The sequence below is a fragment of the Benincasa hispida genome, unplaced genomic scaffold (assembly GCF_027475165.1).
Source record: "Benincasa hispida cultivar pf3 unplaced genomic scaffold, pf3_genome.v1.1 HicScf388, whole genome shotgun sequence".
Lineage (NCBI taxonomy): Eukaryota > Viridiplantae > Streptophyta > Magnoliopsida > Cucurbitales > Cucurbitaceae > Benincasa > Benincasa hispida.
In genome coordinates this window covers 43,166-56,355 of record NW_028326479.1, presented here as the reverse complement: position 1 = coordinate 56,355, position 13,190 = coordinate 43,166, and the positions used below count along the sequence as shown (strand labels likewise).

The 13,190-nt window shown below is 28.2% G+C and overlaps 1 protein-coding gene across 2 annotated transcripts; it reads left to right on the top strand.

The window, feature by feature from the left end:
* Positions 1-7,455: 7,455 nt before the first annotated feature.
* On the top strand, positions 7,456-10,274 carry LOC120068405 (protein RGF1 INDUCIBLE TRANSCRIPTION FACTOR 1-like). 2 transcript variants are annotated; one of them, XM_090309894.1, is made up of 5 exons: positions 7,456-7,545; positions 7,701-7,898; positions 8,431-8,505; positions 8,611-8,757; positions 9,828-10,274. In XM_090309894.1, the coding sequence occupies exons 2-5, from the start codon at positions 7,707-7,709 to the stop codon at positions 10,119-10,121; spliced, it is 708 nt and encodes a 235-aa protein (XP_090166020.1). In that variant the 5' UTR covers positions 7,456-7,545; positions 7,701-7,706; the 3' UTR covers positions 10,122-10,274. The 2 variants fall into 2 exon arrangements, with proteins under 2 accessions (XP_090166020.1, XP_038876089.1); XM_039020161.2 differs by having other exon boundaries at positions 7,507-7,630.
* Positions 10,275-13,190: the final 2,916 nt, after the last annotated feature.

Below are 13,190 nucleotides of genomic sequence, written 5' to 3'. Positions count from 1 at the left end.
CATTAAAAAACGCATGAAAACCTAATAAATGAAAATAGTGTTTATAAGCTTAATTCTCAAAAACCAAACTGTTATTAAATAGTATCTTAATAAATGAAAATAGTGTTTATAAGCTTATTTTTAAAAAACCAAACAGTTATTAAACGACATCTTATTTTTTTTATTCCCAATTTTTATTTTTTAATATTTGATATATTATTTTTTTTAATATTTCAATATAATATTTTACTTTTTTTTCTTAAGGATAATATGTCAAAATTACATATATTTTAATTTTTAACTGAGGAAGGAATAATAACTTTTTTCCAATAAATTATATGTATGAAATATGTAGTTTTGACCTTTTTTTTCTCTAATAATATATAACTATTTGTTTGTTGTGAAATTGAGGAGCACAATGAGAACACGGATAGGGAGAAAATATAATACAATAATAAATAAATAAATAAAATAACTAAAAGCATAAAATAACTAAAATTATAAAATTGGATAATATGTAAATTGAAGTGGAATTCTCTACCAATGTATATATGATTTTAAGATCCACCAAATGCCACTATTTATAGGCAAAGTGGCAAGTAGGATGTGGACTTACGTGGACACCAAGCATGAATAACTACAAGACACATGAACAACATGAATGGTGATACATGGCCTTTTAGACACTAAGCATTGGGCATCTATATATATGATATATGCCTCGTTAAAACCTTATTAGGAAAAACTCTAGTGAAGGAAAAAGAGTACATATTTCATATAATACATACTCCTAAAAAAAATACAATATATTTAATCCCCATGAAAACATCACTTAAGATCTCTTAGTTGCCGCTTCCAATGTTGTGCACCAATTTTTCAAAAGTTGAGATTGGTAATGTCTCTGTAAATAAGTCTGTCAGGTTATCCTTCGAACAAATTTGTTGTACAGTGATCTCACTATTTTCTTCAATATCATGAGTGTAGAAAAGCTTTGGTGAAATATGTTTTGTTATATCTCCTTTAATATATCCTCCTTTGATTTGAGTTATGCAAGTTGTGTTGTCTTCGTATAATATTGTTGGAAGGTTTTTATTAGAAGCCAAGCCACATGTTTCACGAATGTGTTGAGTCATTGACCTAAGCCATACACATTCTCCACTAGTCTCGTGAATTGCAAGAATTTCAGCATGATTTGAGGAAGTGACCGTTATAATCTATTTCACTGATTGCCATGATATAGTAGTTCCTCCACATGTGAATAGATAACCTGTTTGAGATCTAACTTTATGTGGATCAGAAAAATATCTAGAATCTACATAACCAACTAGATCAAAATTTGATTTATTTGAATAAAACAAACCTATATAGATTGTTCCTCGAAGATAGCGGAGTATATGCTTAATTATGTTCCAATGTCTTTTTTGTAGGAAAAGAATTATATCTAGCAAATAAATTTACTGAAAATGCAATATCTGGTCTTGTATTATTAGCAAAATACATAAGTGCACCAATTGCACTAAGATATGGTACTTCAGGACCAAGAAGTTCTTCATTATCTTCTCGAGGTCGAAATATATCTTTCTTTATATCCAATGAACGAACTTCCATTGGATTATTTAATGGATGTGTTTTGTTCATATAAAATTTTTTCAAAATTTTTTCTATATAAGTTGACTTATGAATAAATATTTCATTTGCTAAATGCTCAATTTGCAAACCAAGAAAATTTTTGTTTTTCCGAGATCTTTCATCTCAAATTCTTTCTTAAGATATTCTATTGCCTTTGAAAGCTCTTCAGCAGTTCCAATTATATTCAAATCATCAACATATACAGTTATAATAACAAATCTATAAAAACACATGGACATATTGGATTATTTTGATCTTTTTCTTTCAATAAATATCCACTCAGGCAATTGTACCACATCCGTTCTGATTATTTCAATCCATATAGTGATCTTTGTAACTTTATTGAATACCATTCCCGGGAATTTGATGTATATGTTTCAAGTACCTTAAATCCTTTTGGGATTCTCATATAAATATCATTATCAAGAGATCCATATAAATATGTTGTGACTACATCCATAAGATGCATATTCAGACTTTTATACACAGTCAAGCAAATTAAATATCTTAATGTAATTGCATCCACCACTGAAGATTACGTCTCCTCAAAATCAGTATTAGGTTTTTATGAAAAATCTTATGCAACTAGTCTTGCTTTATATATTATGAGCTCATTATTTTCATTTCTTTTCCTCATAAATACCCATTTGTATCCCACAGGTTTAACACCTTCTAGTGTTCAGACTACAGGTCCAAAAACCAGACGTTTTGAAAGTGAGTTTAATTCTGCCTCGATTGCTTCTTTCCACTGAAGCCAGTTTTTTCTATGTCGACATTCTTCAACAGATTTTGGTTCAAAATCCTCATTTTCAGATATAATATCAAGAGCAACATTATACACAAAAATATTTTCAATAATTACATTAGTTCGATTCCATCTTTTTCCTATCATGACATAGTTTATTGAAATCTCATTATTATCTTTACGTATTTCACCTTCCTCACTAGTCATGTCGATGATTTCTTTATGGGTATTTACATCCTCAACCAAGTTTTTTTCATTAATCATTATTTTTCATTTTCGCGGATTTTTTATCTTTGGAACCCACTGGTCTACCACTCTTCTGGCATGTTCCAGACTCATTAGTGACAACTTGTTGTGTTAAGATATCAATTTTTATGGAATATTTGTAGCTGATATATGTGACTTAGCAATCCGTACAGTTAAGATATCAATTGATTTGCTATATTTTACAAATGAATTATTTTATGAACTTCAAGTTCACATTAATCTGTACAGGGATCTAAATGTGACAATAACGATGCAATCCATATAATTTCTTTTTTCAATTTCTTAATTCCTCCCCTAATGTTGGAAAATTTTGTCTCATTAAAATGACAATCAGCAAATCGTGCAGTAAATACATCACCCTTAGGGGCTCAAGATATTTAATAATTGATGAGGAATCATATCCAACATATATTCCTAACCTCCTTTGAGGACCCATCTTAATGCGTTATGATGGAGCAATTGGAACATATACTACACATCCAAAAATTCTCAAATAGGAAATATTTGGCTCATGACCATAAGCTAATTGTAATGGCAAGTACTTATGAAAAGCTAGTGGCCTAATGTGTATAAGTGATATTGCATGCAAAATAACATGTCCCCATACAAATGATGGAAGCTTAGCTCTCATAAGTAATGGTCTTGCAATTAATTGCAAAAGTTTTATAAATGATTCTACTAAATCATTTTGCATGAACATGAGCTACAAGATGTTCAACATTTATCCCAAATGACATACGATAATTATTAAAAGCTTGGGATGTAAATTTACAGACATTATCAAGACGAATGGTCTTAATTGTATAATAAGGAAATTGTGCTCTTAACTGAATTATTTGAGCAAGTAATCTTTCAAATGCAAGATTTCGACCTGATAATAAACATACGTGTGACCATATTCTAGATGCATCTATTAATACCATAAAATATCTAAATGGTCTACTTGGTGGGTTAATGGGTTCACATATATCACCATGAATTCGTTCTAAAGTTGCAGGTGATTCTATCCCCACTTTAGCTGGTGATGGTCTATTATCAATTTTCCATAAGAGTAAGCATCACATGACAATTCATTAAATTAAAGAATCTTTTGGTTCTTCAATGGGTGTCTATTTAAATTTTCAATAATTCTCCTTACCATTATAGATCCTGGATGACTCAATCGGTCATGCCAAATTGTAAATATGTCTGGATTCGTGAATTTCAGGTTCATTGTTGCATATGTTTCAATTACTTATATATGAGTATAATACAATCCATAAGATAAAACAGACAACTCTTCCAGTATATATTTTTCATCTAAGACAGTGGATATGATATATAGATATTCCACACTATTCTTACTATTAGTCTCAATATGATAACCATTGTAACGTATATCTTTAAAACTTAGAAGATTTCTTTTTGATTAACTAGAGAACAATGCATTGTCAATTATAAATTTTGTTCCTCAAGGAAAAATAATATTTTTTTTTTCAAAACCTTTGATCAAGTTTGTAGAACTTGATATTGTATTTACTTTTGTTTTCAACATTGTCAATTTGGAAAAGTATTTTTTAACTTTAAGTATTGTATGTGTAGTTGCACTGCCAGACATAGATCTTCTTTGCTCATTTTTTAATCACCCAACATATGAAAATGATCTACGTTTCTTCATTAAAATAAAATAATTACAATAAGAAAAACAACACTTAAAATATACAAAAGTTACTAAAAAAACATGAAAATAAATAAAAGAAAACAACAACTTTAAATCTAGATATTCTCAAAGTCAAACGTAACAGTTGATGTGCCACCAATTGTGTCAATCTTCTCTTCAAGAGATTCAAAGAAGTCCGCCACATCCAAGTTTGTCATATGGGATGAGTCAAATATATCATTATCCTGGTATACAAAATTTGCTTCCACATTTTTCTCTTTTTCCTTCAGGGAGGCTTGATAAAGGTCAACTAAGTGTTTTGACGTAGATAGGTATGTAACCGAGGCCCAACCATTTCGCATCAGAAATATTTATTTTCAACACTCTTTGAACTTTTATGTTGTGGAGTTTTTCATTTGTGATCATCATTTTGTGTAGTTCTTTTGAAATTTAAATGATTAGAATGACCACCACGAAAATAATAATTATTTCTTCCTCTGCGACGGTCACGACCTCGACTGCAACACGACCTCGACCATAATTATTATTAAAATTCACAGCATTCACTTCAGAGAATGATGTTGTTTCGGTTAGTCGAGATTCATGATTTTTCATCAATAATTCGTTATTTTGTTCGGCCACGAGAAGAAATGAAATTAATTCAGAATACTGTTTAAAACCCTTCTTTCGATATTGTTGCTGCATGAGCATATTTGAGACATGAAATGTAGAAAATGTCTTCTTTAACATATCAGCATCAATAATTTTCTCTCTACATAACAACAATTTTGAACTGATTTTAAATAATGCGGAGTTGTAATCACTTATTGATTTGAAATCTTGTAGCCTCAAGGCATTCATAACAAGCTTTAAGAAGAATAACTGTTTTTATGATCATACCTCTCTTTCAAATTTTTCCACAAGATACAAGGATATTTTATTGTAAGATACTTCATTTTCAATCCCTCATGAATATGATGACGAAGGAAAATCATAGTTTTTTCTTTTTCCTAACTGGATGTCGTATTTCCTTCTTTAATAGTCTCCCCAAGATTTATAGCATCCAGGTGGATTTCGGCATCAAGTACCCATGACAAATAATTATTGTCATTAATATCAAGGGTGGAAAATTCTAATTTTGTGAGATTTGTCATGGCAGTACTATCATAAAATATTGTACTTACGTCAGAAATTTAATAGATATTGAATATACAAACTAACATTAAATTTATTAATTATAACGAAGAGGAAAAAATCGACATACATTTAGGACGTACCTTTAGCGGGAAAAATGACAGGAACTCATGTTGATAACGTGTTGTGAAAATTGAGGAGCAAAACGGGAACAAGGATATGAAGAAAATATAATATAATAATAATGAATAAACAAAATAACTAAAAGCATAAAACAACTAAAATTATAAAATTGGATAATATGTAAATTGAAGTGAAATTCTTATTGCATATATGATTTTAAGATCCATCAAATGTCACTATTTATAGGCAAAGTGGCAAGTAGAATATTGATTTACATGGACACCAAATACGAATAACTACAAGACACATGGACAACATGAATGGTGACACATAGTCTTTAGGACACTGGACAATGGGCATCTATTTTCTATAATATTCATAAATATTGTTAGAATTTTCCTCATCATGACTTTTCATTTTAATATTTTAATATATTTTTTCCTTTTTCGATTTTTTCGTACAAAATCTAAAATTTAAGTATTAATCTATAATAAACAAAAGTTTAGAGACTATATCACCGAAAATATTTTGTAATTTAGTTCAACATTATGTATTCATGTTTTAAATTAAAATACAATCCTTTTATTTAGGTAATTTTCAAATAATTATTATTTTATGAGTGGGTTGCTTAAAAACTTTAGCTTGGTATATATATATATATAGATAAAACAAAGGTAAAGTGTATTGTTTTAGATTATAAACAAGATTAACTAATATAATGTTTGTAATATATTTGAATGGTTTGTATAAATATTAACTTTTGATAAATTTATTATAAGAACACAAAGATGAAAGCCCTGTAATTTAGTAACTATTTTATTTTTAATTTTTGAAAATTGTATCTGTTTCACAGAATTTCTGGATTATGTTTTTCATATTTTCTATGTCAACATATGAATTCTTTGCCAAATTTCAAAAACAAAAAATATTTTTTTATTCAAATTTTGACTTGAATTTTGAAAACACTATTAAAATATAGATGCAAAACATACGATTTAGTAGATGAAAGTGATGTTTAATTATAGACTTAATTTAAAAATAAATTTAAAACTAAAAACAAAATTATTATCAAACGAGACCTAATTTTTAGCTTTTGATTTTTAAAAAATATACTTATCTTCTCACAATTTTTTCTCAACAAATCTCATATTTAAAAGTATAGAGGTTTAGAAATAATCTAGTATTATTATTAATTACTCAACAACATGTGGGATGAAGAAGCAAACTTCTAACCCCAAAATTGATAATACAAACTTTATGTCAGTGAGTTGCTCATTTTGGCAGAAGTAGTCCATTATGAGTCGTTATCACTAAATCTTATATATGCAATATTACTTGTACTATAAAATCTATAATATCGAGTTATTAGTCAATTAGTGTTTAACAAGTATAAACATATAAGTTCAAATATTATTGTTCTCCTAGCTATGAATTGTTTGTGGTATTAGAGCTTTAGGATAAACATCTATGGTATCATTGATGGTCTAATTCTTACGCAATGCAAACTACCCTTTTCTCTATTCCTAAATCCCTTTGCTTTCTTCAATACATCATTTACTTTATTAAGTAAATATTTGAATTCATATATAGTTTAAATAAATATCATTACATAAATGGGGAAAATAATTGAAGAAAGAGCCGCCTTTCATATATGCATTTAAACCGATCAACAAATTTACAATAAGGAAGTTAGAAGGATGGGAGGAAAAATGCAATGGTGTGGTCACCATTTTCAAATAATTTAATTTTTAGAAGGAAAAAAAAGAAAAAGAAAAAGAAGAAGAAGAAGAAGAAGAGTGTGGAATAAATGGATTAATTAATTGGCATTCTGCTGCCCTCGTGATTCTTATTAAATGTTCTTCTCTTTCTCTTCACAAATTCAACCCGAATAAATACATAAATAAATTAAATTGCAATAATTTTTTAACATAGAAAAAGGGGGGGTTGTATTTTTGAAATTTGTGAAGTTAAATGCTTTAAATAATTGCGATATTGATGCCTTCAACTTCATCAATCTCTGCTTCCATAAGTACTTTTTTCTGCCTTATCTTTCTTTCACATTCTCTATTCCTTCTACAACGACCGTACATATTCAAATTACAAAAAAGAAAAAGGTCTCTTTTTTTCTTTTAAATACTTTTATTTTGTGGGTTTAGTTTAATTTTGTTTTTTTGTGTTTTACAGGTGAGTATGGTGAGAAAAGCTGATGAGAATAATTCAGTTCCTAAATGGCTTGAAATTCTTCTAGTAGAGAAATTCTTTACTCCATGTTCACTTCACAAGTCTTGTAAGAAGAATGACAAGACTTTCTTTTGCTTGTCTTGCTGCTCTGCCATTTGCTTCTCTTGCTTCTCTTCTCATCCTACTCATACTTTTCTTCAGGTATATCGTAACTCATCAACTTAAGTTTTTTTTTTTTTTTTTTTGAATTCACTACGTACAAGAGCATGTGTATCTCCCTCCCTTTAGTCACTCACAAAAACAAAAATTTAATAATAATTTAAAACAAAAGTAAGAAGAGTTTGTCACGTGCCAAATTAAATTGAACAATTGAATGAGATGCACAAAAATGAATGTAGCCTAAAATGCAATTATTTATGTATAAATAGTATCTTAACAAGAATTTTGTCTCTTTGTAGATGTTATTTTTAATCTAATTAACATCCATATAATTTTCAGTGATGGTATACATCAATATAAGATATGAACAAAATTGATTGAACCTACAAAAAAGAAAAGTAAGAAATTATAATATAATTATATAGGTATGAAAATCAGTAATTTACTCTCTCCTTCCTTCTTTAACCTGACGATTAAAGTTTAATTTTGATTCAAATGTATTGTAATATAACATATCAGCTAAAGCTTTTGGGACGATGACGGTTTGGTTGGGTTGGTTTTTGGTGATGGGCAGATAAGAAGATATGTGTACCATGAAGTTATACGACTAGGAGATGCTGAGAAGCTGCTGAATTGTTCTCTTGTACAAGTAATGATATTATAGTGCATATATATATTATTATGGTTTGCCATGAATATTAAGTTATAATATAATGTGTGTACTTTAAATATAATTGTGTGATATTTTGAACAGCCATACACAACAAATAGAGCAAAAGTAGTGTTTCTGAAACAAAGAAGGGCAAAGAGAAGAGGTTTGAGAGGAGGATCGGGTAATTTGTGCATCACATGCCTTCGCAGTCTTCAATATCCATATCTCTTTTGCTCTCTTTCATGCAAGGTCTTTTCTTATTCCCTTTTATGCTTTATTCATTACATTTTCTTTTACCTATTTTATACACTAATTCATTATTTGTTTGTGTTTATTTTATATTTAATAGATTTCTAATCAATTTAAACTTTTTAAAATTATTTCGTTTAATACGATCCTAAACTTTTAATTTTGTGTCTAGTAGATTTGTGCATTTAAAAAATAAAAAATTCAGGTATAAAATTTATAATTCTCAAAGTTCAACGACTATCAAATAGATACAAATATCAAAGTTAATTGACTAAATTTATAATTTCACTTATATTTTTTAATAGAATAGACAAAAATTTGACATTTTTTTTAATACAGAAAATGTTGGTGTGAATTTGAACTTTTACCTCAAAACAATTACTAAACTTTTTCATGTTTCAAAAACCTCACACTAAATATAATCAATTACAAGTTTAGTACTTTGCTTTTTTTTTCAATTTTCAATTGTCTATTTTGATCATTCAACTTTAAAAAATATTCAAATAAAAATTTGAATTTATTTAAGTTTGCCATCTAACACACACTATATATATATATATTTGAACTTATAATTCTATATTTAATACGTGTTTGGACTCATTCTCCATTTATTTTAAAATTTTATAGACCTAGTTAACTCAAAATTTAAAGTTTATAGTTCTTACCATACATAAAATTTACTTTTAGAAAAATAGTTGGGTACATCTTGAAATGTACTTATATTTATGTATCCTATTCTCATCAAACACATAAAAAATAAATTAAATTATTTCAAAAAAAGAGAGAAAATTTTGTGCGATCGAAGAATTTGATGAGATATACAAAGATAGATATTGTTGAGAGAATACTTTATGAAATAGATTTGTAGTGATTGTTAGGCACAAAATAGAAAAAGCCTCAATATTTATCATCAATTTTTAAAACTTTGAGAGCATAAAAGAAGAAAGTTATAAAGAGGTGGTTTTGGCAAATTTCCTCTAAATATTAATATCATACATATAAGGGTGGGGTTTCAAGTTTCTTACCAATAATTTAAGGGTTAATGTCTAATTATTGTGTGTTTTCTTTAGATGAATCAAAAGGTGAATGACAAAATTGAAATAATGAAGAAACAACAAAGGAATTATGATTATCTTCCAACTCGAAGCACAACAGAAAACCAAACCCCAACCTCCGTTCTGGAATTGGATTTCCCCTCCGCCGTCTCAGAAACCGCCGCCGCCATTAAATTAGTGAAGAAGAATCGTAGCTGTGTGAAATCGTTAGCGGCGGTTCTGTGCCGGCCGAGATGCTTCCCCATCTCCGATATCGGCACCGCCGTGAACCGCCGAAAGGGCGTTCCTCAAAGATCGCCGTTAACTTGATTTTCCTACTATATCTCTACCATATATTAATTATTATTATATATGTTTGCTTCGTTATGATATAATAATGTATGTAATCAAATTTCGTATTGTATATTGTAATTATTTCCCTAAAAGCCCTCTTGGCTGATTCAATGTGTTTCAATTTTATAATCCACACTTGCATTCAATAGCTATGACTTCCAATTATAGAAAAACTTTGCATTTAAGCATACTTGGACACAAAAATAGTACTAAGTAATGGTCACTTGGGAAGTGCAATAATTCTCATATTGCACGTACTCCTTTTTTAGAACTGGGTTAAAAAAAAACCACTACAACAAATTACTTTTCTTGGGTAAGAGTTAGAAACTATAAATTTTTTATGGTCTCATCTGTCAATCAACTATACTCAGCTTTGGCATTACAATAAATTACTAACCCTTTTATAAAGGTCTTCGTTCAAATGCCATGAACTTATTATCTAGAACTTAGATCGATCAAGTATGGATATCAAACTTAAGTTGAATTTATATTTGACATATTTATATTATTTACGTTTTTCACCCTAGAGTTTAGAGAACTCTAAAGGCGCCCCTGTTCTATATTATGAATAATTCCTTCTTATAATAAACTATTCTCCATCTATCCATAGATGCAGTTAATACACTGTTAGTAAACCATGTAAACCTTAGTATGTCGATTCTCTTTTGTTTTACGTTTTCTGTTTATCTTTGATTGTCGATTCTTAACAAATTGGTGTCAGAGTTAGGCCTTGATAAAGTCACGTCGATAAAATCTTTAGTTGTCGAATAATGAAGTGGGAGCCCTAGGCAGGTAGTGTGCTCAAGTGTAATTCGGATGGATGATCTACTTTGTGGTAGAGTTTGCAGTGCCCTCAAGTGTAAATTGAAGATCAGATGACTATTTGAAGAAATGTTCAGTGGTCATTTATTCGAAATGGGGATTGTTGAGAATGTGATATATCAAAGTTTCACATTGACTAGATAAGGGAATGGTCAGTGGGTTCATAAATGAGGACATATCTCTAATCATATTGAACCTTTTTAGCAAAACTTAAAGCAAAGTCATGAGGGTTAAAAACCAGCTTTATTAGTATATTTATGTAAAACAAATTTGATTATAGCTCAATTAGTTAGAATATGTATCTTCGATCAAAAGCTTAGAGTTCAAATTTCTTACTTCATATAATTTATTAAACTGAATAAACAGTGTAATCACATATATAAAATATAAAAAAGGTAAATACTTTAGGCAATGAGCACATGTCTAAAACCATGGGTAAGGATCCGTCAAAGATAACAAATAATTTGATCACATTGCATAATGCAATAGCCTCATTGAATTATAAACTATAGGGTATCCACCACACATATATTCACATATGTTCTTACCAATTATTATTTCTATGAATCTTTTTATTATCCTCAATATTAAAGATTCGTATCTGCCATCACCTTAAAATCCTCTTCCATGCTATATTATAGTGATAACAATTTATATGTTACCCTCATTGATATTGTGGACAACTTGATACTTACCTTAGCTATTAAAATGCTATAGTAATGTATGGTTGTCGGTCACTTATAATAAAGTTTTGACGTACCTATACAACAATTATTCAATTTAACATTAATGTATTTATATTTTAAATGATTCATTTCAATTGCCGAATCAATATAGAAAATATGGTTCTAAGAAGAGGGTACACAAAATATCGATTTTTCTTATTGTTCTTTTTGAATGTGTATTTACTAATAAAGTTATTATTAGTAGACAATATGTACATCTAGTCCTAATAAACTCAGACATGTTTTAAATTTTTCAAGCTATCTTGTCATTCCCAATAAAATGAAACTACTTATTCATCAAAGCAAATAATAAAAACTTTGTCTATGGAGAAAGTATTAAATGATGAGTGAGTTGTTCTAGACTTTATGTTAGAGTTAATTAGAAAAGACTCCTTCACTAAACTTTCAATAGAAACTTTTTTTCCAAAATGATCACAGTTCAACTGACGTAATGTTTGTACTATCAACTTTAAAGTTAAAGATTTGATTCTTCCACCATATATATTATGTAAAAAAAAAAAAAAAAAGAGACCTTTCTAGTCGAATATGGATGATTTATGATAGCTTTAGAACGTGTCATTTATATATATAAAACAAAACATAAAAGGTGTAAACTTTTTCATATTTGTTTAGGAATTGGACATAGGTCTTCTAATCTTTACACCATTTTAAATATCCTACCAAAATTGTTAGCATTGACTTATGTCGACATTGAGGCCCATTCAGACATTGTTTTATGGGTATAGATATTAAATATTTGTAATTAATGTTTGTGTTTGGATATGCGGGATAATTAATATTTGGAAGTTAAATATGTGTATTCTATTTACCAATTTTGTATGTAGAAACCAAAATGAATTAATTAAATACAAGAGACCAATTATTATAGTCATCAAATAAATTTAACATTTTTTAATCAATAAATGAATACTTTTATATTAAACCTTTATTAAACATAATTAATTAATTTAAACTAATTATTAAAAATAATTAAATTATTATAAATTAATTAGAATAATAATAATAATAATAATAATTTATATTAAATAGTTAAGGTTGCATAAAATATTAATTGTAAAGATATTTATTGAAATTTATTAAGTCTATTTAATATATTTATATTGATTATTTAATTAAAATTAATAATAATGAGTAATTCATGTTATTTTAATAATTAATTAAGCTATATTTTTGCTGATCATTTCCTAGACATAAAAATCCCATATTTTTTTAAGGTATTAAAAAACCCATATTAGATGGATTTTGAAGTTCCTTAATATTCTAGGTTTTAAGAACTGGCATTCTAAACAAACAAGGATATTAAATATTTTTCTGAAATCTCATGAAAAAACCTGTGAAATAAACCGACCACAAAGGAAAACATAAATATAAGATTCGGTTTATATCTCACTAGTGAGAGTGAAGGGGACCAAGCTATATAATAGAGTGCGTTTGAAGTACATTTTCAAGTGTCTAATCTAAAAAATAAGTCATTCAG

What these genes read in the sequence shown, in the direction of transcription:
- LOC120068405 (XM_090309894.1), top strand. Translation starts at nt 7,707, where the DNA reads ATGGTGAGAAAAGCTGATGAGAATAATTCAGTTCCTAAATGGCTTGAA. An exon ending in CTACTCATACTTTTCTTCAG is followed by an intron (nt 7,899 to 8,430) that starts GTATATCGTAAC and finishes GGTGATGGGCAG; the next exon opens with ATAAGAAGATATGTGTACCA. An exon ending in TTTGCTCTCTTTCATGCAAG is followed by an intron (nt 8,758 to 9,827) that starts GTCTTTTCTTAT and finishes TGTTTTCTTTAG; the next exon opens with ATGAATCAAAAGGTGAATGA.